The following is a 25,527-nucleotide window of genomic DNA, read 5'->3' on the forward strand; positions in this document are numbered from 1 at the left end:
AAGGAGGCTGGCAAGGCTCAAAGGAGCCTGCTGTTGGTGGAAGTTCTATGTGGCTGCAGAGTAAACAATGTTGCAAATTCAGATTATAATGGATGTGAGTTGGTGCCAGAGGAGGGTACATGTGGATTTGGTTTTGGTGTATAGCTCAGTAGGCAGGTTCCCATTGTGGGGCAGAAAGCAGCGGGGCAAGACCTTGAGGAACATCCCCTGGCGGCAGGCAATGCGGCACAGATGGAGGGGTGCTCCTGGAGGGGGAACGTTCAGCCTGTGTGGTAGCAGGTTCAGGTTAGCAGCCCGAACCTTCCTCTGGAGGAGTTAGAACAGGCTTCGACTTCAGTACCGCCCTGGAATGGCAAAGGGCAGCCCCAGGCCAGGTTGGGCTCCAGGGCTGGGGCTCAGAGGCACTGAAGCGTTGGGCCTGACGCATTGGGACTCGATGAAGGTCCACCCTCACACAGGCTCTGAAGCCACGATGCCTTGAAAATAAGCCAGTAAGCAAGGGCTGGCAGCAGCAATGTCCTCCCCCACCCCTCCACGGGGGATGGGGAGGGAGAGGTGACTCCCTCTGTCAGCACCCCCAGAAGGAAAGAGGCAAAGAGATGCCCTCCTCAAAGGCTTCAGATGGTTTAAGGATCTCACCGATCAGGTGAGCCAGGCCCACTGTAAAAACCCTTCTTTTTTTCGCCCCATCCATAACCTTTCCTTTCATTCTCCTGCTCCCAAGCCACGGGGGAGTGAAGGGAGGAGAGAGGTGCCTGCGTGGGGCCCGGGCAGCGCGGTGGTGGGGGCACTCCCCTCCGCCACCACTGCGCGCCGGCAGCCCGCGGCGAAGTCCCGCTCCCCCTCCTCCGCCTGGCTCTGGGCCGCCTTATGGCCGACGGGGAGGGGGTGGGTGGGGAAACCCGAGCGCCCGCCGGCGGGAGTCGCTCGCCTCGGCCGGCGAAGGGGCGGCTCGGTTTCGGCAGCCCCGCCTGCGCGGCGCCGGAGGGGTTAAGCGCCCCAGCTCCCGGTGGGCTCGCTGCCGGCGGGGAGGGGGTTAAGCGCCTGGCAGCGGCGGCTGCCGCCACTCGGCTCCGCGCCGCTCTCCGCGCCGGAGCCGTTACAGCGGGAAGATGGCGACGGAGGGCGCGAGCGGCGAGCGGGGCTCTGGCGGACGGGAGGACTCAGCGGCCACCGCAGCGGTAACCGGCTTGGCGGGAGAGGGGTGTTCGACCCAGCCGGGGCGAGGAGGGCTCCCTGTGGGGATGGGACGAAGCGGTGCTTGGAGACCTGCCTCCCCCGCTCCGTCCCTCCGCCCTCCTTCTCCCCCGGGGCGGGACGGGGCTCGGCTGCGGTGGGTCCCGCAGCCGAGCCCCGTCCCGCCCCGGGGAGAAGGGAGAGGGGCGCGAGGACTCCCTCCCTGCCGGCCTCCCCCTTCCCCTCAACGGGGGCGGCGGGTTCTCTCCCCCATTGTTCCTTCCCGCTGCCCCGGCGCGGGGTCGGCATGCGGCGCCCGTGAGGGGGCACGGAGGAGGGGTCCGCTCCGCGGTCTCGCCTCTCGCACACCCACCCCCTTTTTCCCGCCGCTTGCCACGGTGAGGGCGGCTGCGCCCCATCTCTTCGGGCGGGCTGAGGTGGTGACAGCGGCCGGGGCGGTGGGACCTGTCAGACCAGGGTGGGGGGAAATGTTGATCTTTAACCCTTTGGCGGGCCCGCAAGGAGCTTGCTTTCTCCTTCCTTTCTCCCGTGTGGCGTTTTCGGCGCCGGGGCAGCGTCCTTTCCCCTCCCGCTCCGAGCGCCGGTGTGTGGAGACGTCTGCACTCCCCGGGCCTGCGCCCCAGGGGCAGGACCTGGCTCCCCGCCTAAAATATCCCCACAAGCCGAGCAGAAACCCCCTCCCGGCTTGTCTTCTCTGCGGGTGGGTGAGGCGCCTGGGGAGGTGGAGGGACGCGGTGTGGTGCCAGCCGGTTAAAACGGTGTCGGGTGGAGGCTGCGCTCCCCTTGGCGAGCGGTGGGCTCCTCTCTCCTGCTCACCGGCCCGACCCCCTGGCAGGGGAGCAGGGGTTCCTCCCCTCGGGCGGCCTGCTGCTTTGGTGGGCCCCCGGCTCCTCACCCGTGCAGTGGCAGACCCCTCTCAGCCCGGCAGCTTTCCCTCGCCCGGCGCATCCCAGACCTGGCGTGGTCAAACCTGCCTGGGCACGGTCCGGGGCTAATCAGCCTGTGTTAATCGCCGACGTGAGAGCGGGGTGGCCAGGTCCAAAATCAGGCTCTAAGTGCTCGGCCTCGTAGCACCGTGTAAAGTTTAGGGCTGTAAAACCGCTGTGGTGCACGTTTTGCTTGGGATCGTTTCTGAAGGCGATGACCCCCGAAGGGAGGGGACACTAGTTCTGTGAAATCGAGGTTATTGCTGGCATTTTTTTTTATTATTTTGTTCTCTTTCAAACAGGCACTAATTCTTATCCAAAACCCTGTTCCAACTGTGCACTTAATCTTCCTTGTGTGTTTTAACTTCTGCAGTGTTGTGGAAATTGAGTTTTACTTAAAAAAAGTAAACTTACACAGTGAATATTTATAACATCACTGTCTTTTAAAACAATGACATAACCATGACATAAGTGAATATTAAGGTAAGAATACATAAAAGCAGACTATTATGTACTTTAAAGCCCTCGTTTTGATTAAAAAATATTTATACTAAATTATTTAGTATACTCATATTATTACTGCCTTATGTTTCATTTTGAAAAACTCAAACGAGTAGCTTATAATCAAGTAGCACTCCAATATTGTCCTGTTAGGCAGTGCAGTGTAAGCCACTCAAGCAATTTGGTGTTCTCATTGTGGAAGGTAGGAGCAATAGCTCTACACTGCACACTGCTTTTAAAATATTTTTTTAAAACCGAAGAGATGCTGAGAAGTAACCTGTGTGTTGCTCCCTAACAAAAGTAATAGCTATACTTAAGCAATAACAAAATATTTTTAAAATTATTACTTTTATTTTTAATTTGCCTTCAGTCATTAAATACTTAATATTCCTTTTCATCTTTTTTTCCTTGACAATACAAATGTTGGATTGTTGTTTCATTTTTATCTCTGGTACAGGAAAGTAAAAAGAATTCCTCTGTGCAATGAAAAGATTAAAAAAAATATTTATACAATATTCCTTTTGAAGGGTTAGTATGAATAGCTTATTTTCTGTCTTTAAGCTCAAGATACAGAATTATGAATTGGATCATCTTGCTTACTTTTAGGATGACAGTAAGCATCCAAGTGACTATCTTGTAAGTCACGCTAAACTTCAACTTATAACAAAATATTGTTTTCAGTACAGTTTTAGATTTTTTCTTTTTTTTTTTCAGTTCTCAGAATCCTGATTGCACAAATGGTGCAGTAAAAAACTGTAAGAACAGTATTTGTAATAGTAATATGTTAATGTGTAAATTTGGTGTAAGCAGGAGATGTATAACACAGATGGTACAGTAGGGTTTCTTGATACTAAATGCTGTTATTGCATCTTGGTACACTATCAGTAACATCACTGGAAAAAAAAAGACTTTTTTTGCTGCTTTTAGAAGCACTGTAGAAAAGGATAAGAAGTGTCCCCTCCCTCCTTTTTTTACATTCACCAGGGAATTTAACTGAAAAAGCCTAGACTGTTCTATAGTGTGTTACATTTAGGAGCAAAGCCGATAGTCTTATCATTCTGAGTTTCCTTGGATGGAGCACAGCATTTGGTAAGCCCACCACTTCTTTCCCACAAAATATTGGTATTTTTATCGTGTTAAGGATGACAAGAAAAAATGGCAAGGGAGTGGTTCTGGTCCTTTTTCATACCTGTACAGCTTGATTGCACTGAAGCCAGTGAAATTGTGTTGGTGCAATTTGGACTAGAATTGAGAGAAAACATATGTGTGTATTTTAAAACATCTTTGAATGACTTCCATCTGCATAATGTCTACCAATAATGATTATATAATAGCAAGAAATAATCCAATTTGACAGTCTTTTTGTTGAAACATTGAACATCAGCCTGCTGCGCGTAGAGGGCTGGCTTGTCACACGTTACAGCTTCAGTGCAGCTTTAACAAAGCCTATGAAAAGCCTGTTATATCAACATGAAGTTTGCTAAGATTATTGAGTAAAATTTCTGGGTTTGGTTTTGCTTGACCAGTGATCAAAAGCATAAACGTTATTTTTCTCTGAAAGACAGTACCTTCTGCTGTCTGTAAAGCTGTACATATAGAGGATATTGGTAGAGTGGAATCTTGACTCCTCTAAAGTGAGTAGGGATTTTGCTGCTGTCTTCATCTGTCAAAAATTCATTGAGAATGATGTGTGCATACCCGAAAGGATCAGTCTGGGTTGCTGTGGGTCAATAACAGTACAGAACAGTTGCACTACAGAAAAAACTCTCAATATTAAAAAAACCTGATAAATGGAGAGAAATTCCATGACACATTGTGGTGATGTGTAGGATTTTATGCTTAGCTTGGTATATTCACTGTCTATCCATCTGCAAGAATGCTTGTAGTAGAACTGTCATTCTGGTCAATATACTGAAATGCTAAATAATGGTTTGATCAGATCAGTTATATACGCTGATTTAGATCAGTTGGAAAGATTCTTATCTGAAAAGTATTGCAAGTAGCAGAAAAATGAGACCATAACCCTTGAAAAGCAAAGACTATATCTCTAATTAGGGGCTACATCCTGGAAAATGGTCACTTGCAAAAGGGCTTTGATTAACTACCACTGTCCTCATCTGAATAGAAGTTCTCAGTGTAGTGTTATTGTTCAGAGAAGTTATTTTCATCCAGTCAGATGCACGATGCTGTTGTGTTGTTCCAGGATGTAAGTGAGATGCAGAGACAGCACATTTCTGTCTGTTTTAGTCCTGCTGCTCCTCTGCGATGAGAGATTGGTGTTGATCCATCTTGCAGTGATAATACTTCCAACCTCCTTTCTGCCTCTCCTCCCCCTACCCCAAACTACAGCATTGCCTTTTCTGTGCCTTCTACTCCACGACCTGTAGCACAGCCTCTCTTCCCTTGTTGTGAAGGTCCTGGGGGATGAGAAAGGAAAGCCACTGAATGTAGTCCACTTTGTAAATGTTCTTTTCTCTTCCAAATGTGGACTTGTCACTGTCTGTCATTAAAGGTGAAGCACAGAGGGGCAACACTGTGAGCTGGAGATGTGTGAAAGTGGCATGGAGGTATAAATCTGTAGGATGCAGTACGTCCTGTTGTTTTCCCAATTGCTTTGATTTCATTTGTGTAAGCGTTGCTTTGGCCTCAGAGGTGATACAGCAAGATAGGAATGAAGACGGAAACTGGGATGGCAAGGAAAGAGCTCAGGAAGACAACAGTTTGAGGTCTGCCTCAGCACCTACTCCTACCCAAGAAAGGGAGCAATTGATTTACAATACCTGTGTAATCCTTGAATATGTAAATGGGAAGTGTCAGGTAGGCTTAAGGGAGAGGTACGGCCTCTATGGTATGTGAATTAAAGCTTCCTTGGGCATTGATTTTTGGTTCTATTGTAGCACAGGGTAAGGTGTAAAATTCTGGAAGACTTAAAGATAGCTTCTGGAAAACTTATAAAGATAGCTTCAAGAATGTGTACCTGTATCTGGATCTAATCATATACTATTTGCCTTAGAAGTGACTTATCTGAAAGCGACTTTCTGAATAGAAACTACCTGTTAAATTTAAGTAAGAGTTTAAACATGGTTATTGAAGGGTTGTGGGCCTAGATCCATAAAAAAAGACTTCGTTGCCTAACTTGCACTGAAATAAAAAATGACTAAGTACCTTTGTGGCTGTTAATAGATTGCAAACATGTTTTAACAGCTATGACAATGTTGGGTATGTGTAAAGGTCAGTGTCTTACTAATTTTGGAGGGGTTGGGGGCTGGTTTTTTTGTTTCCAAAATAGATTTCCCAGTTTTGAGGTATATTTATGGTTAATGTTGAAGCTGTTAAAAGTTTTGCAGTTGGCTCAAGCCAAAAAAACCCACAGCAACTAAACAAAACCTCCCCCACACCTTTTAAAGAAAACCTTTGAAAAACCCAGAAAGCAAGGGAGCTGTGCTTGGGGAAGAGGAGGGTAGAATAAGCAGGTAGCTTCATGTGGTGAAGAATCCAATAAAAGTCATTGAGCTAACGTATGGGCATAATTAAATGCATGCACAGTCCCCTCATGATCCCTCAGATACGATTGTATGAAATTTTATATAAGTCCTGGATGTTAACATCAGATGATGTCCTCTCCAGCAAGAAACTCGGTCTTAGTTGAGGAGCAAGTTCCACAGCATTGCTTTTCCTTGAAAGATATTTCTCTGCCTTCATATTTGTTTCTGTTGTCAAGAACATTCCTATAGGTCACATCTTAGTTAAGTTCATCTTGGATGGGGTGGGAAATGGACATGTATTTTTGCATCAGATAATTTCTGGAGAAGCATGGGGTCACAGACTCTTACCCTAGTTTCAGACTAAAGAACAAGGCTTCCACAGCCAAAGCAATAAATTGTGGTTTTTCCTGAAGTATTCACGAATACTGTGTGGATATTATAACCACTTCTTTTAATACTCTCTCTGTTTGCAGAGTTTTCTTTATTAGAAAAGGGTTAGGATTCATTTGACCACATACCCATGTTTATGTTGAGCTAGGTCTTGAAACTTCCTTTTATAGTTGGTGGAGTGAAGAAAGTGGTTAGAAGGAATAACCTGTTTTAGAAAGAGGTTTGTGAGCTTCTCTGTTTTTGAGTGAAGTGACTTAGGCAGCTGACTCTTGGAGGTATGGATGGGGTTCAAGACACTTAAATTTAGGTGTCTACATGTACGCACAGTGTTTAATATTCTATTACAGTCAGTGGAAATCTACCAATACAGTCAGTGGAGCCATGAGCAAATAGTTCTGGTGGCTGAATAGTGTTCTTGGCTCTTTTGACTAAGCTGATCAGTTCTCTGTTGAAAATAAAGGGACATTAGGTACCTAGCTTACATAGCTCACACCTACCTTTAGGTGTCTTAGTCCTATCTTGAGGGCTTCCTTTAGTGGTCCGTATGTGATACTCTGGGGTGTCCTAGCTGGCCTTCTGCTACCAGCCCAGATAGCATGGATGATTCTCGTAAGTCCTGTATCATATCTACCTGTCCCAAAAACATATCTCTGATCCCCCGGACATTTCAAATCACACTAGATACTTCTATGTAGGCAACTAAATAGAATTAGTCAAAACAGATCTTTATACTTGGTCAGATGAGTTATACCTGGGGGACATAGTTGATGTTGTAAAATGTATGAATCATGGTTGTCTTTCCCTGGTGCAGTTGTTTCATGGGTCTGACAGATGTGAGGCCATCGTGATATTAAAAGTTTACTTTGTATAGTCTAATAAGTAATAGCAAACCTTTTTATTTTTAGAACTACATCTTGGAAGTCTGCTTTGTGAATCCTCAAGAGGATTCTTGTGTGTATTTAATGGAACTCAGTATAAAATACGTAACAAATGTAGATACGTACCTTTCCCTTCCCTTCTGAAAGGACTTCTTTTTTTTTTTTTTTTGACAGCTTTTCCCTATGTCTTTTCCTGTACACCATTTTTATACTTCTCCCCTCCTGTCTTACCACTTCAGCCCTCAATTATGCTCCACAGGTTTCTTTCCCAAGTCCTGGGTTATTACCCAGATCCACCTTTAAAAAGGTTATGATGTTAGCTGCTTTTTGAGCAAGAAGGAGCTTCTTTTCCATGGTCATTTGTGATTAATCCACAGCTAACTTGTTTTTTGCCTCTGTTCTGCTTAGGGAAAGTACAAAGCTGTGGCTTTTATACTTCACCTATTCAGACTTCTGCTGAAGGCAGCAGAGTTTGTAACAGCTGCTGTGGTAGCACAATGAACAGCACTCTTAGCTCCTGAAGTTGCCAGTACTATCAACTGGGCTAGGTCAGCAAAACCAAACTATTGGCACTGCCAATCGCTCACAAGAACTTTTTTTTTTTTTTTTTTTTGGAGGGAGGGTGGTGAAATAAATTTAACCCTAAAGACTTTTACCATCTCTGCTCTAAATAGCTATGCATGTAGCAAAGAGTCCCTTCTGTTCCTGTGCCTCTTGGTGACCTTCCAATTTCATCCTCTTTCCATCTTTTCCAAAGACAATGGAGGTAGGAAAATGCCTGTCCAGTTTGGTCACTGCTGTCCTAAGTTGTCCTTTCCTTGTTCAGAAGAGATGCTTTTGTCTTCTTTTTGGTTCATGGTGGAGCTTCTTTTAATCTTTAGCAATGCAGGTTATCATTTTGCCTGTACTCTTTTTGTGATGCATACACAGGTAGTTGAATGAGTTTTAGCTAATTAGCTGTTTGCTCTATTGTGAGAGCACTTGCTGCCAGGCAACACACACCCCTTACAAAACTGATCTGAAAAATAACGTGGCATTTTAGAGACGTAGAGGACTGAAGTTGTAGTCTTTTTCAGGTACTTTATTCTTATAAATCAAATAAACCAGACATTTTAAAATCCAAAAGAGGTAGAGAAAAAAATTCTCTTGTGTTTTGGTTGTGTATGCCAAATGTCACCCTGGGGCAACATATTCATATATCTCTGTTATAAAACCAATATAATGGATGGCTCAGTTACATAGTTGTTAAATTGTTGGTTAAATTGTTACAGCTTGGCACTCTACCAGAGGTATTGTAGCTAAACCCCAGATGACACATAAGCCATGAGCTACTAATACAGTCTTTATTTTTTGGAGATCTAAGACTTACTGCTCCACTGGAAGATGTTAGGAAGATTACTTTTCTAGATCTAAACAACAGTTTTCTCTATGATTTAGGCAAACAGTGCTCCATCTGAAGAACTTCAGGCAAGCCTGCCATGACTGACATCTTGATCCCCAGAAGATGGCAGGGACAGTTTAAGAGGAAGGATAGTTTTATTTCATCATATGCTTTATCTACTCAAATCTTAAAAATATTTTTACAACTATGCTTGAGAATATATTAAATCTTGTGGTGAGTTGACCCTGGCTGGATGCCAGGTGCCCACCAAAGCTGCTCTTTCCCTCCCCTCCTCAGCTGGACAGGGGAGAGAAAATATAACGAAAGGCTTGTGGGTCGAGGTAAGGACAGGGAGATCACTCACTAGTTACCATCACAAGCAAAACAGACTCAGCTTGGGGAAATTAGTTTAATTTATTACCAATCAAATCAGAGTAAGGTAATGAGAAATAAACCCAAATCTTAAAAACACTTTTCCCCCCACCCCTCCCTTCTTCTCAGGAGTGAAGTTAAGCTTGGGTTCTCCACCTCCTCCCCCACAGCGGCGCAGGGGGACAAGGAATGGGGGTTGCAGTCAGTTCATCATACCCCTCTGCTGCTCTCTCCTCCTCAGGGAGGACTCCTCACACTCTTCCCCTGCTCCAGCATGAGGTCCCTCCCACAGGAGACAGTCCTCCACAAACTTCCAATGTGAGTCCTTCCCACAGGCTGCAGTTCTTCATGAACTGCTCCAGCGTGGGTCCCTTCCACGGCGTGCAGTCCTTCAGGAGCAGACTGCTCCAGCAAGTCCTGGCACAAGCCCTGCCAGCAAACCTGCTCCAGCACGGGCTTCCCACAGGGTCACAGCCTCCTTCAGGCATCCACCTGCTCCAGTGTGGGGTCCTCCATAGGCTGCAGGGGAATCTCTGCTCCAGTGCCTGGAGCACCTCCTCTCCCTCCTTCTTCGCTAACCTTGTGTCTGCAGAGTTGTTTCTCTCACATATTCACACTCCTCTCTCCAGCTGCAGTTGTGCATGTTTCCCCCCCCTTCTTAAATATGTTATCACAGAGGCACTACCACCATCGCTGATGCGTTCAGCCTTGGCCAGTGGCGGGTCTGTCCTGGAGCTGGCTGGCATTGGCTCTGTCAGACATAGAGAAGCTTCTAGCAGCTTCTCACAGAAGCCACCCCTGTAGCCCCCCCACTCCGTACCAAAACCTTGCCACGCAAACTCAATACAGATAGGGTAAGCTACATTGTAGCTCCACAAGTGCTGATTCAGAGATGTGCATGGCGAGAAGGTGTGGTAGCTTCATCAGCAACTGCCATGCACGCTCTTACGCTGTGTGAGGGGATTCAAGGTTGCTTATCCATAGTGAACAAATCTAAGCTGTCCTTAAAGTACTGGAAAAAAGTGGTCATTCCAGTTTTGTAATTTGTTGGATAAAGTTATGCTAAGAAAGCCTCAGTGGGCACAAAATTATTCATAAACAAGACTTGAAAAATGATGCCCTTCTCCTTCATCCCAAAAAGCTCTTAAATTCTTTATTTCACTTTTTCTGTTTGTGTGTCTTTTCTGGTTGATTTTGGACATCAGTTCTGGGAAATTTTGTTTGCTCCTTGTATGTATGTGAAGACTTGTTTGATAGAATGTGTAGCATGGAGAGTGTGGGTAATAATAGATTATGTTTTCTGTGCTTAGTAAATCAGAAGGCATCAAACAAAAGTAGCTGATGGCAGACTGGCAGCAAAGGTGGTGGTTCTTCTTAAAATGTGTAGTTGTGCTGTGGAATGTTGTAGATGCTAAAATTAAAAATGCTAGAGATTGCTAGATATTCAAAAAGCAACAGGGCAAATTCACAATAGGTATGTCAGCCAAGGGCTACTACATGCAAAATCACAATTTCTGGCTCAGAATGTGAATAAGCTGAAAATTGCTGGAGGCTGGGAGAGTATTTCTGGGAAGTACCACTATGTGCTTGTCTTGCTCTGGTACTGATTTCCATTATTGGCTGCTTTTGGAGACAGGATGCTCAGCTAAGTGGGTTTTTAGTCTGATATGCTAGAACTGTTCATATATTAAGTGGTTTTGCTAGTTCTTATTTCAAGTTTTTAAAATGAAAAATATAAAAACTAAGTTGCATATCTTGTTGGTATGTCTTTCTGTTAACATTTTTGGTGTTTATTTATATCTAACTGTAAATTACCAGAGAGCACTTTTAATTGCTTGTTATTGCTGTCTTTTCATATGTTCTAGTTCAGGATGTGTACTTGAGCAAAATTTACTTTAATTGCTTGATCAGATGCTTAGTTAAAAAAGCTCATCACTGCATCACATATGTTGAAGAATGCCTCTGGTTTGTTAAGAATGTAAGAGTGTTTTCATTTATGTCTTGTGGAAGACTGCAGAAATGAAAAGTTTCACCTCTGATGTACAATCAGTCTTTTGACAAAGAGCTGCCCTGTGTTATACCTCCTGACAAGCTGAATTTACTGACATAGAGAAAAGAGTAGGATCATGGTTTTTGCACTGTACTTTTGTGGATGCCCCTCTTAACTTTGTCCCTGTCTATCAGAAACCTTGGGTGCCTTTTTTGTCAGAGGAGGCAAGCATATTTTAGAAAGGGATGATAATGTAGTGGTTAAACCACTGAATGGAGACTTAAAAGACTGTTACTGAATGTTGTGTTTTATACTACTTGCTTTCTGTGTTGTTTGGAAAAAATATCTCTGCATCAGTTTTCCATCCAAAAAATGGAGACAGTTTTTCTCTATTGTAAAGGAAGTTATATGAATAAATCAATTGCTGTCCTTGAGGTATTAGATACTATGAAGTGGTTCATAGAAGAAGGAGGGTGGTTAAGTGGGTCTGGCTATCTGACTGAATTAAATTTAATAGTTAGAAGTGCTGAGAGTGAAATCTGCTGCAGCCTACAAGGTAAAATCTAGTCTACTGACACTAGGTTACATGAGGAACTGTATACATTTAGTAACTTTTCACTTTATATGTGTCCATAGATTGGTGAGCTCTGTATAAAATTGTGAAGAGCACTGTGAGAGGCTGCTGCAGCGTATGTTGGGAAAAAGCCTTCAGAGAAACCAGTTGTTTTTCTTGATCCATTGGCATGGAGGGCAAGAGGTTCCTCTGATCTTTTGGATTAGAGGAATAGCTGACCCAGGCAGCAAAAATAGAGGATAACTATTGTTCAGCCTAGAAATATTGGTTAGAGTGGATGGCCCTGTCACCAAAAGTTATGCTTAATAGAAATCATTGCTCCTCATGTTGATCCATGTTTTTCACATAAATGAAGAAGCTCAATCCAATGTACATCAAATGCAAATAGCTAAAGTTCTGGCATACAGTTCTCACTAGCCATTTGTGCACCTCTGTGAGTTTTAACTACAATGTAAAAATTAGATTTACAGAGTAAATCTAATACAGTTATAGCTTTTGGGTAGTTTTGATCTACGTCCTTCTAGCCTGAGGGAATAACAACTGTTTTGCCCTCCTCTTGCCTTGAGAAAGCAGAAATGGTACTTGCTTTAATTTTTATTGGATTTTCCTGCAATGAAGTTAAGCTCCTGGGTAGCTGAAGTCTTAGATTTTACGTCCTTCAGGGAAAACAGACAGTATATCCAGATACACAGTTCAGCTACTTTGGCAACTGATTACTTCATACTGAAGATAGCTGAGTGTCCGCATCTCAGAGTTTTGCTAGGAGCCACATCTACATCATAGCAAGGACTCTAGTATTTATCTTGCAGTGAATAGCGTATTGGAAATCAAGCTGGTCAGCTGAATCTAGCACATGGAATAAATATTGTTTTCTCTCCCTTAAAATGATCCCCTTCTAGTTTCACTAAGCATCTGCTTGTGTTAACGTTGTGGATATTGGTGAACAAAAGATTTGTATTTAAATCTTATCTACTACCTTTGTGATTTTTGTAAATATTAATAACATTCCCCCTGCCCCACCTCCAAAATCAAGACTTCCAGCCTTGTAGTCTTTCCTCATATAGTAGTTACTCCTTTTCTCTTCATCCTTTTAGTTGGCCAATTCTATACCTTTAGATGAGGACTTTATGCAGTACGTGAGATGAGGTTTACCAGGGTCTTATATAGTGGTAAAATGAGGATGTTAATCTTGTAAGTGAGAAATTATGTGCCAACTCCCACATGAGGTAGATGTCTCTGCCACTTCTCTATCCTTTTTCCAGGTTATTGATGAAGAAGTTGAATAAAGCTGGTCCCAGAGGTGCCCCGCTGCTTACCTGGCTCCATCTTGAAACGTGGTTGTTACCCATAGTGTTTGCTTCCTATCCAGGAAGTGTCTTTTCATCCAATACTGTTGGATAGGAGTTTCTGTAATAATATTTAATATAGGACCTTGTCCAAAACTTCTTGAAAATCCAAATATCTTAGTGTCCAGTGGATCCCCTTTACCCACGTGTCTGTTGACATTGTTAGAGAACTATAGCAGTTCATGAGGTGGATTTGGTTTTATAGAAGCCCTACTGATATTCCGAGCATACAACGTTTATGCATGTGCTTGGTGATCTTCATCGTCAGTATAAACTCGTTCTCCTGTCTTGCTAGGGGTGGAAGTCAGACCTACACTGATCTTGGTAACTGTGGAGTGAGAAGATATTGTTGCTATGAACTGTTGTTCATCAGTTCTTCTTAAACCTGAACTGTACCCTCCAACCAAACAAATGGGACTGCAAATAAAGCATACAGATAAGACTTCAAGTCTTTTCACAAGTTGTGCTTCAAAAATTCACATTTAGGCCAGTATAGTGTGATGACTTGGTAGTTGTTTGCAAGTAAGGCACAGGGTTACACTGGGTTAGGTGCACTGTGGTTTAGGTTCTTTCATCCTCTCTTGCCTTCATCCCTGATGTGCTGTTTCAGGTCTGCTGAATTGTTTCGGTCTCTGTGAGGCTGCGTATGAGAACTGTTAGTCACAAAGTTAGTTTCTTTACCATTTCACCGTCATCATTCACAAGACGTTGCAGGATCGATTCCTTGCAACAGTATAGGATTTGAAACAGTGTCATACTGGAGGGCTTTTACTTTCTTCACTTTAAATAAAAAGAATCAGACAATTTGATATTAATTTTGACTTTGTATACTACAGATAAAGCCACCTCAACTTTTGACAGTTATAGATGTTTGAGGAACCCATAATTAGGACGCTGATATGTCCATGTTTCAGATCTACAGTAAGTATTGCAGTCAGTCAGTCAGTGTGTTCACCAGTGTTTTATTTCTTACAGAAACAAGAGTTTGATGTGGATAACTTGAGCAAGCCAGAACTGCGAATGCTTTTGAGTATAATGGAAGGAGAACTAGAAGCACGAGACCTTGTAATTGAAGCCTTGCGGGTAAGTTACTGGGTTGTTGTGGTTTGCTTTTTTTTCTTTTAGTCTTCCTTTGCCACTTCCTTTATACTGTGCATAGAATATTATTAGTGGAAGAGTAAATTGTGATTTTTAAAGTTTTAGGTTGACTAAATCTCAGTAATCACAAAATATGCTCTTGTTTAATTGTTGCCATTCAGTAATTCTATGTAATTTTGGTATAAAATACCAACAAAATTTCAGAGAAATAAGGGCGAAAACTGCAAAATTACTTCCTCTTTAAATTCTTTTATATTGTACAGTCTGTTATTTGTGAAAGAAGGAATAACTTCAAATGAAAATTCAGTCCATTCATCTTTTGTTCTAATGGTCTATATATTTGCGCATCTAGTCTATTCAATGCATTCATTTCCTGTGAGATGGAAGGAGGGACAAAATGGAATGGTCATATCCACTTAGGGAAAAGTTTTTGTGGTGGTCTTTTGTTTTGCCTTTTTTTTTGTTTTTCAATAAAAGGTGAAATATGGGATACATACTCTTAACAGCACTCACAAGTACTTGATTAGATTTTTGCCGATTTTTGCTGATTTTTGCTTGATTAGATTTAGGCACATGTGAAGGTTGGTTTTCTGTTTCAGAAGGTTGCACTCTGAAAGGCAACTTAGAAAGCTGACTGGAAATGTACAAACAAAACCGTGTTTTAATCAAAAGATGATAAATTTTTATGATGGTAATGACTTTAAAATTGATCTGGAACAGAATAAAATTTAACATAGCTGCCAAACAGACTGCAGGTTTAGTGGGGAAAACAGCCTTACATGGTTTGAAAATATTTATAGCTTCATAGTTGGATAGAGGGAAATTATGCCTTTTAAGGTCTCCTAAAGCAAAACCTCAATGTAATAAAATATATCTAATACTAGTTTTTAGTAGTATGTGTAATGATTATCAAGTAGTGTGGGAACATTTTCCCCTTGTAATGTCACAGTAACAATTGTAAATGCATTTTTATTCAATTTTAATTTGTTTTGTGTTGGCTTCAGATCACTTGATGCAAATGGAGCTTTAAAGTAGCTGTCATTGATGTACCTGCATTAATAACTAAAGACTTTATAGGTATAAACCTCTCTTATAAAATACAATTTTCATTTTGTAATGACAATAAGACACTGGAAGCTATATGTTTCTGGGGGATTACTGCACTTTGAAGTTATTTGGTGTTTGGCCTTCAGGTATATGCATATGTTAAAATGTACTGCCTTTTCATCTAGCTGTTTTATAATTTAACATCTCATTTGCCTGGACTAGGACTTTTTATTTTCCCTGAATGCCAGTTAAGCTTATGTAAAAGGGAAACAACGTGCATACCACATCCAGAATCTTTTTTTTTGTCTATTCTAACTTTGGAGAAATGCAAATAGAATAATCAGATAATTTTCTCTAATAAATAGTCATGAACAGGCTACCACACTACATACCAAATAATGGATGTATTGAAATTGAACTGAATTAAAAAAAAAAAAAAAGAATGCAGTACATATTTAATGACAGTAAACATTAAACATTCAGGATAGTGCAGTCCCAGGAGAGGAAAAGTCTACATCAGATTCCCATGCACCTGTTGAAATGGGTAGTATGTACACAGTGCTTTTTAATGACTAATATAGATCAATATTAAAAAAGAGCTCAATTTCACATAAGGTATATAAATGTTGAAAACTGGTTTGGTTTTGTTTTGTTTTTTATTCTCCTGCATCTCAATTTCCCGTTCCTGTATTCTGTAGTAAAATCCTCTAAACAAAATCCACGTGGAACTCAGATCTTCCAGGCAACTTGCCTGGTTAGCTGTGCTAGTACTGGAAAACTGGGAAGTTATACCTGCTGAAAAACTGTAGCCTGATATCTTGGAATACGATACTTTCAGATCTTCTAGCTTCTTCCTTGGGAAGCCACAAGTCAGCAGTATCAGCAGCTGGAGTCTCCAAGTAGCGCACAAAATGAGCTACTAGGTAGCCAAATATAGGTCTTTTAAAAAAGTGAATAACAAGAGAATTCCATTGGAATTGTGTGAAATTTGGTACTTTAATTTGTTTCAACAAATTGGCATACATACTTTGTATATCCTTAAAGCAAGAAGGAAATGGTTTTCATATCAGGGAAAAGACTTACGTTATTATTTCAAAAGCTGATCAGGCTCAGTTTCAAAATTAGAAAAGTTTGTGAGTGTGTGTTTGTGTGTTTGGGGAGGTGGTTGGTTTTTGGTTTTGGGTTTGTTTTTTTTTAATCCTACTAGTACTGCAGGCTGTTTCAAAACCTAATTTGTCTGATAGGTCAAAGCCTGATAATTTCCAGCCCTATACTAGACAATATGTGTGTTGTTTTTTCCTCTTAAGTGATCTTCCTGTCAGTTTTCAGTCACTGTGGTATATATTTTTATTAAACAGTTTTACATGTTCTTGGTCTGTTTGTAAGACTATAGGACTGGATCTTTTAATCTTCTTTTAGAAAGTAACTTCATTGTTATGGTTGTCATCTCAGATTTTTCCCTGTAATCATTTAAGTTTAACTACATCATTCCTAAATGTGTGTGCCCTTATCTGTACTCATTTTGCAGGGTTTCACTGAGCATTTGTAAAATTTGTGCAATAAATAATACTTATGTATCTATTGGAAATACCTCCCCTGGAAAGTTCTGGCATTAAAGTGAATCAGTCTTGACTGATCACAACAGAACTGATAATACTGAATGTAATTAAAGACTGACGCACATGGTACTACTCTTAATCTGCACCTAGCATGAAGTTTCTTGTTTTAACAAGACCTGTTTGATGCATCTGTTAGTCTGTCCTTTTCCCATTGTATAAATTCTTACACTGACCTCTCTTGTTTCCCACTTCACTAATTTTGTGTGAAGCCACATCACGTGCTTTACTGAAGATCTGAGACAGATCTGATTTGTTTTTTCTCTGTCTATAAAGCCAGTTATGTAAAAAAACCCACACCTACCTTCAACATCCACAGGTAGGATTTCTTTTCAGGCTGCCTTTTACAGGAGCATGGTTCTCACAGTGCCAAATGTTTTTTCTCTTGATATGCATGTCATATCATCACAATCCACACCTTATCCACAGTATTCCCTGGTGGAATGGAACAGAGATTTCTGACAGAGAGTTAAGGGGTAAGAACTGGGGAGCAGGAACAGTATTTTGGATAAGATATGCAGTTGGAACTTGTGCCTTACTAGTTTTGTTTGGATAAGATATGCAGTTGGAACTTGTGCCTTACTAGTTTTGTTTGTTTGTTTGTTTGTTTTCCTATGCCATGTTTATAGTGTATGTATTATGGAGTTCTCACTTAAATAACTTTTAAAATCTTGTTTTAAATGAATTATTTTAACTTATTTTAGAAATTTGATTTTCAGGATTACAGTTTAATGCTTCTGGATATATTGTAAAAGTGTTAATTTGCCTATTTGGGTTCTGATGGATTAAGCAGAAAACACGATGTCTTTGTTTTTGTGGATTGTGACTAAGTCCTATATATGGAGCAAACTCTACTACTTAATATCTCATAGAAATATAAAATAATAATCTTCTGAATGTGTTGTGTTTTTGTGACTTCTGGGGTTTTTTGTTCTCTTATTTAAAAAATAGCTGTAAAATTATGCACAGTTTGAGGTGTTAGTGAAAGAAATTAAACTCCAGAATGGTACCCTGTATCAGTTAGTATTGATGTAATATTGCTTTTCTGACAGGATTTCAGAATTGTATTGTCTTCAGATGCTTGTCTTCTGGCTGTTCATTTACAATATATTCATTGTATCATAAAATAAATTTGTATTTTATGACTTTCAGTTTAATTTTTCTTGGTGCTAGTAGGTATCAGAGAAGATGGCTACTAACTCCTCTTTTAGCACTTTTAAGATGTTGCATAACTTTTTCTGCTTATTTGAAGTTTAGTTTCAAAAAGGTGCAGTCCAATGAGAATAAAGGAGAAAGGCTTCAGAGTTTGTTACTGTGCTTTGAAAAGATTGAACTAGGGAATTTTAAGTCTGTCCACTGGGTATTGTTCCAGTGCACAGGGTCCATTCTATCTATTCTGTGTGAATAAAAAAATAAAAATCAAAAGTGGGAAAGGCCAGTATTTTGGGATTATGGGAAGAAATCTTGTTAAATTAACTAGTCATCCCAGGGGGTGGGCGTAGGGGGGAGGGAAGATAAGTTTAGTTAGTAAAGTTAATAGTGTTGATGTAATAGATTTTTATTAAGGCACTTGAATTTGTGCCACATGATAAATTACAGAGAACCAAACCCAAGGTGTCACGTATAACAATTAACTCTTTTTATTGCATCTTTGTGCATAATGTATTGTAGTTTCCATTGTATTTTATATAAAGTTTTGATATCTTGAAGTCTGCTTTTGAAACAAAAACAAAACTTCAAATCCAACCTGCATTTGTAAGAAATACGCAGATGACATCTGTATACTTCCGCGTTTTCACAATATGTTGTTGTTTCTTTATAATATGCACAACTGCAGAGACATAAGAACACATAGCATTCCTATTTCTAAAAAAGGGCTGTTCCTTCCTGCTTCAGTGATTGAAACTTTATCTAACTGGGTCAATGTCTCCTACTATTGCTGTAAAAGTAGTTTGGTGCTCTGAAATAAACAAAGAAAGCTGAGGGGTTTTTTGCCCTTAGCATGTATAAATTTGTTATAGTATGCCCCGATTTGTACAATATAGAACTCACAGTATTTTGCTGAATTAATCTCTATCCAAACACTGTTTCTTTTTTGGGGAACATTGGCTGTCTGGAATTTGGGAGTCGGAGAAATTCAGATTTGAAAAAGTTACAGTAATTATCAACCAGAGCAATTTAAGTTGCTGGACAAGTTCAGCCCTGTGAGGACCAACAGCTTTGGAAGAGCAGACCTTTGTCACACTTAGGGTCAAGTTTCCAGATTTATTCACCAAATGAACAGTAAATTTGCTGTGAAGAACAGCATCAGGATTCACCTCTAAGGAGGTGATCTCTGTGTAAATCTTTCTCATTAGCACTCTGATTTTGTATAACTACTACACCAAATGACTTAAGATGGTTCTTTTTGAATCTGTAATTTATTTTAGTAGCTCCATGATTAGGGTTGCACTGCAATTAAAATTAAACTCACATTAACATTTAAATCATTAAAGTTATTTTGTTAATGAGAAATAACATGCTGTTTAATTGCTACTGGGAATGCATATAGCTAAAAAAGGAGGGAGACTTAACTATAGCTGCAGCTTCCATCTGTCTCAATTATCCAAATAAACTGTCTGCCTGTAATAAGGGGGTAATATATTCCTAATGTAGAGGTAATGTGGCCACATAATCAAAGCACAGGTCTGGCCTCCCACAACTGTGATCTCAAATACAGCATTCATTTATTGTTTTTTGTTTTGTTTTCTTCACCTATAAAGTGGTTGCTGTATCTGCCTGCTTTCTAGAGGATTTTTTAAAGTGCATTGACCCTCATACGATGAATTGAAGTGCTAGTGTTAGCTGTCAAGCACGGAATTACAAATATTAAATGCTGCTTTTAGTGGCGATTCTCTCATAAAGTTAAATCATTAGTAGGTTATTTTTCATCTAAAATTTTAAAGCCCAATTTAGTTGGGAATTTTGTTTATTTTTAAAATAATTTTATTTGCCTATGTAGATTTTATTAGGTGGTGAATAGTAAAATGAAAATTTATATTATACTTGCTTCTATGGTATGCATTAATTAATGTGAACAAAAGAATGCACATTCTTATCATACTAGATCCTTTAATATACCACACTGCATATATTTAGAACAACTTATTTTGGAATGTTGGGAAAAATCACCAATGAAATTAAAAAAATGGCTAAAAGAATTGCCAATACCAACAACGGATATATTTTTGTTTAATTAAAATTGACTACAATATCAATGACGTTGCTATGGGCCAATGTCCTTTCTCCGAGCTTAAGTGAGCTTGAAATCAACAGATTCTGTGTATGTGATGGCCAGGTCAGGAGCACAGTATGAGCAAGGTGAATTTGGTTGTAGATGTTTCTTTGGTGTTGTAAGGCCCTATTGTATTTAATTTTTACCATAACTTCCTAAGGCAGGAAAGTTTATCTTCTATGTATGTGTTTGTTCAGCAAAGTCTGTTGAATCTTTTAGCCAGTTTCTGCAAAACCTGACAAAATGTTAAGCATTTCAGAAATAGGTAATGTCATAAAACCAGGCAGCTGGGTAAGAAAAGTCATACTGTTGTTAGGGCCTTAGTTGAAGGACAGGCAGAGATTTGTGGTGTCTGTTATTGAGCACTGTATATGAACTGTAGAATACAGAGTTAGGGAAAATCAGACTGTGTTAATTTAGCTGCTCAGAGAATTTAAGTTAGACTATCTAAGTTTATCTAAGAAGAAAAAGATCTCTGCTGTGGGAGTTAGTTCTGCCTGAATTGTAAGTACAGTCTATCTCCCTGAATCTAAGCATTTTGACAGGCCTGCAGGCTAATCAATAGAGCTGGAAATTAATCATACTTTCTATGTTATGTCCGAGTAAAAAATCCATAGAAGATAATTTCTGACTTCCCCTAGCAAGCCATGTGAGTTCCTGAAGAGCAGTGGTTGAATTTTGTAATGAAGGTGTGGATATTAATGTAATGAAATAGTAGGTCAAAAGACAGAAATTAATGCATCATGTAATAATACCTCATAGCCACATTTAAGTTTAATAACCCATTCTATTTGCTTTACCTTAAAAAGCTTCCAGTCTAAAAAGACAAAATTTTAAAATAAGGATAAACAGCTTTTAGAACGTATAGTGATTACTGTGTAGATTACACAATGTTTCTTTAAAATAGATAATGCATTGTATATTGAAAGCCAGTTTTCAGGTTCCAACTCTCCTGTTAATCATTTTAGAAGTACTAGGATATCAGTATTCAATTCCATGAGAAATTCAGTAGTTTAAAGCAAGTCTTAAAAAAAGTTTTAATAACTTTTTAGGAGGATCATTTGTTTTGAAATGATCGGATTGTTTCAGAAATTTCTTAAATAACTAGTTGCAATGAAAAAACACTCTATTTCCAAGGCTACAATGGTATAATCCAATATTACTTCAAAACTCTGCTCCATTTTTTCTAGAAGTATATACAATCAAATTGAATGTTGTTTTGCAGAGTATTGAACAATAACAAAAATGTTTCTTTGTACTAACATTCTATTAGAAAATTCTGGTGTTATGGGTAGCTTATAAGATGTTGGGGTTCATTATGATAAAGGCTATTTTTTACACATCTATATAATATGTGTGTGTGAATGAACTACTTGAGTGAACCTACCTTAGCATTCAGACCCAGAACACACTTTTGAAGAAACTCTCCCCATTGTCCCCACCTAACTTTGCTTTGATTTACCTCACAGACCACTCTCAGACTGCATAAACTGAACTGAGAGCAGAGCTAGTCCTAAATAACACCTCCTTCCAAATGCCAGGACCACAGGCACATTCCCAGTACCGATTGTGTTGCTCTACAAACTTGTTCCTGTTGTGCTGCCCTACCTGCTAATGTTGACATAGTCACTGTATACCTATAAATGCCCTTTTCCAGGGTTGTTTGTGTAAATATAGCAGGAAAGATGAGTTGATTTGGTCTAGATTTAAAAAAAAAAAAATAACTTTATATCACCATGTTCACTTTCTAAAACCAGAAATTCCCCAATGCTTTCTACCATTATGATCATTCTTGAATTTAAGACAGATGGACCTTGCTTGTGAAATTGCCAGATGGGTCATTGTAAAATGCTCTTCTGGAGTCTCTTTCCCCCCAAAGGGCAGAATGCATTTTCTGCTCAAGCTAGTTTGATTTCAAGTCCTGAGCTGTGCATTGTGGAAGGCTATTATTAGTAAACTTGCCTTTCAATTTCGGCTGACAATGATTAAGCACTGAACAATATATTTTCATTTTAATCTCATTGAAAACATGAACTATTTTGATGATAACTGTCATGTGTACATATTTCTGTACCACTTCTGCAATTCTTTAAGTGTATGTGAAGATCAAACAATACTTAAAAAAAACCCAAACACCCGAGTGTATCATAGTTTGTCATGACAGTATACTGCGTAACAATGTTAGGTTTTTGGTGAGTAACCGAGACTGATACTGGAATAACTATGCAAAATGTGGAGACTTTCATGCCTAGCTCTGCATTTTCAGTAATGATTTAGCTGTTCCTTGAAAAAAAAATTAAGATAAATATTTATTAAAATATTTGGAAGGAGAGCTGTAGATACTCGCAAGCTATACTTGCCTAATTTGACCTGTCTGCTTCCCAGTGATTTCTGTCTAGCAGAAGAGCTTCCTTAATTGGCCAAGACAGACTTTTGTCTACTGCAGGTTGAGATTTCAGTTAAGAAAACTGGATTTATCAGTTAGAGTTTTCATGTCCTTTTTATGTTATTTATTGTCTTCGGCATCTTGTGATGGGGTGATACTTGGTTTTGCCTGTACTCTGTAAGTTACATGTTAAAATAGAATTATTACCAACACCATAATTGTCAGTTGTGTATGGATAAAATTTTTATCCTGAACTACTGCACAAAGTCAACAAGAATTGTACTATAAGACTTAGTACTTCTAGAATGAACTTCGGGGTTAGAGGGGAAGAAACCTGGGAGCTATCAGGGAAAAGGGAATGAATCCGTATAGTTTAGTTGGTCTCAATTTGACTGATAGGTAGAAAAATTACATGTATATTAACTGTAATCTGTCAAAGGAAGCTACACCACCTATAAATTATGAAGACCTTTACCTGCAGTAATTGTGCTAAGTTGTTGTGAATTTAAAATGCAAATCTGAATTTCTTCTATACGTATGAATCCCATGGTGCTCTTGTACCAAAGAATGGAGCTAAAAGCACACAGAAAGCAGCTTTAGAAGTTTCTGGCAGCCAGTAAGACAGCCTGTTTCATAATAGGTGTCTTTGAAAAATGATGATTAGGTAGAAGGAGGAGCAGAAGATGTCAATCTCTATGTAACAGAAGGTTATTGTTGTAGACAGTATGATGGCAGTTGTTGGCCTTGATGGCAGAAGTGAACCATGAAACAGAAGTCATAATGCCTTGTTTGCACTGTTATTTTTGCATGTTGCAATTTCTTTGCAAAAATTTAATTTTTACTACATTTTTGGGAGGTAATGATCTGCGGTTTGTGTCCTTGCTCATCTGATCACTACTTTTGATTTATTGACTTTAATTATGGTTGCGTATGCATTTTCTCTGCTCTTAAATATAGTTTGTCTTTACCTGTCCAATAAGTCTGCTTATGATGAAAGATTTTACTTTCTTAATATTAGTTTATTGTAATTTTCTGAAATGGCTGTCAAAAAGTATTATTTGACTATTGCAAGCTATTTGAAATTAATTGCAAGGAAACTATGAAATATGAATAAACCTCAGACAGGTAGTAGATTAAATGATTTTTCAGTGCTTAGTTTGGAATGATTTCTTTATCTGTCGTTTATTTAAAGTTTTAAAATAATGCAGCATGCTCTTTGTTCACCTAACTGAAAAAGTGGTGTTAGACACAACCTTAAAGAATGTTCACATTTTGACCCCCCACCCCCCATCTTGATCATGGTTTATGTATTGTATTTTTTTTTAGTTTATATTATGTCAGCTAAATTTATTTTTATAAAATTACTTGACACGTTTTGATACACTGATTTATTGCCAAAGAATTCAAGAAACTAGCACTATTCCAGTAAATACCTGTGTGGACCTCAGATTCTGAGAATTGCATGACTGGTTACAATGTAAGAAAATAGCTTTTGTTGCATGACAACAAAATGACCAAATCTGCTTAAGACAGCAAAACCTAACACTGTACTTCAGGAAATGTTGTGAAATTAAAGGACAGTCTTATACCTTATCCTTGATACGGCCAGAGTCCATGTCATAAAAATTTGGAAATACTGTTTACAGTATTGGTAGGTTGGCTTTATATATAGCATCTTATTTAAAAGATCATTTCAGATGCCTATGAAAGTATTTACTTTTCTTATATTCAGTGTTTTTTGTAGTAATAGTTCTGTAAGAGTGGATAACTGACAATAAATACTTTTCTTTGCATGATGAAAGGTATCAAGTGAACTGTATTTGGATATTCCTTCAAGTAATACCTTTATTTCTTGCACTTCACTATGAATGGAATCAAGTCTCACCTTTTCCAATAGATGTTGGGGATGTAGCAGCAGCAGTCCCTGGACTGATTAACTTTGTTGATCTGAGAGATCCTGGTACTTTGACACATATAAAGGCCTTTTCTAAAAGCTACTGACAAAATAAGTTTTCGGTAGTGTTACGTCGCTTTTTGTGGTAGTTATTTGCTATTTGCCAAAGGGAGATATTAAGCACTGAGCAAAGCAAAACTTTTGGTAAACCATATTAAAACAGTCCTGTATATGTGTTGTTTTACTAAGCTTAAGCTTCACTGCTCAGGTAAATACCCTTCTTCCAGGCTCTCCTAAAATTGGAGACTACAAGTATGAAACTATGAGACTAGTTTTCTAGTATTAAAACTCTACGGCCTTGCATTACAAACATCCTTTTCACTCTGTCCTTTCCAGCAGTGACTGTTAAACTGATAATAGTCTCTTTGTATTTTTCACATAAGATCTGAATATCTTTATTGTTGCTAGGCATGTAACTACTAATTTAGCTGAAAGTATTCTGCTGGTTTCTTATTTGGATAATCGCTTTGCCTTTCCCACTTGATTCCTGCTACCCTCGTTTGATCTTTCTGCATAATCCAACATAAACTACTGAGTAGATACACACACTGTTTGTAAAAAAAAAAAAAATAAAAAAAAAAATAAAAAAAAAATTCCAGCATCATGTTGATGTAACTGTTTCTCGGTTTCTCTGATCTTTATGAATAATACAGCTGTCACTTCATCGTTAGAGTGACTTATTTAAAATTTTTTATCTGTTTGCCATCATTACTCACGTTGCTGACAATGAGAAATGTAACTGGGTCATCCTATCTGTATTATTATGTTAACTGAAATTTTCCATTTTTAGTTAAGGGAACATACACAGGATATTTCCTTTATGCCAATAATTGGTACAATTAATTTTGTTGATGGTAACACTAAAGTGCAACTGATAACGTAACACTTTCTTCTTTTGTTTGTGTGTCTCTTCATGTTACTGTTGCTGATGAAAAAATGTATAAGGCTTGTTACTGGTTATTCCAAATGATGATAGTAATTTATAAAAAATAATTGTGCATAAGATAAGAGATTTTATTGGGGTCCTCTTCAAATCCAACACTTGTGAAAATACTCACATAGCAGCAACTACTTTTGTTATGCTTGGGTGTATGTGTTCCCATGCTTTTCTC

The 25,527-nt window shown here is 39.4% G+C and overlaps 1 protein-coding gene across 1 annotated transcript in view; it reads left to right on the plus strand.

Annotated features, from left to right (window-relative positions):
- Positions 1-978: 978 nt before the first annotated feature.
- The window catches only part of CTTNBP2 (cortactin binding protein 2), an 88,596-nt gene continuing 64,047 nt past the window's right edge, over positions 979-25,527 (plus strand). The window contains exons 1-2 of the mRNA XM_075493390.1: positions 979-1,181; positions 14,016-14,123. Of these exons, the coding sequence (XP_075349505.1) occupies positions 1,113-1,181; positions 14,016-14,123 (177 nt within the window). The 5' untranslated portion in view covers positions 979-1,112. The remainder of the gene's footprint in view (positions 1,182-14,015; positions 14,124-25,527) is intronic.

The sequence above is a fragment of the Mycteria americana genome, chromosome 1 (assembly GCF_035582795.1).
Source record: "Mycteria americana isolate JAX WOST 10 ecotype Jacksonville Zoo and Gardens chromosome 1, USCA_MyAme_1.0, whole genome shotgun sequence".
Classification (NCBI taxonomy): Eukaryota; Metazoa; Chordata; class Aves; order Ciconiiformes; family Ciconiidae; genus Mycteria; species Mycteria americana.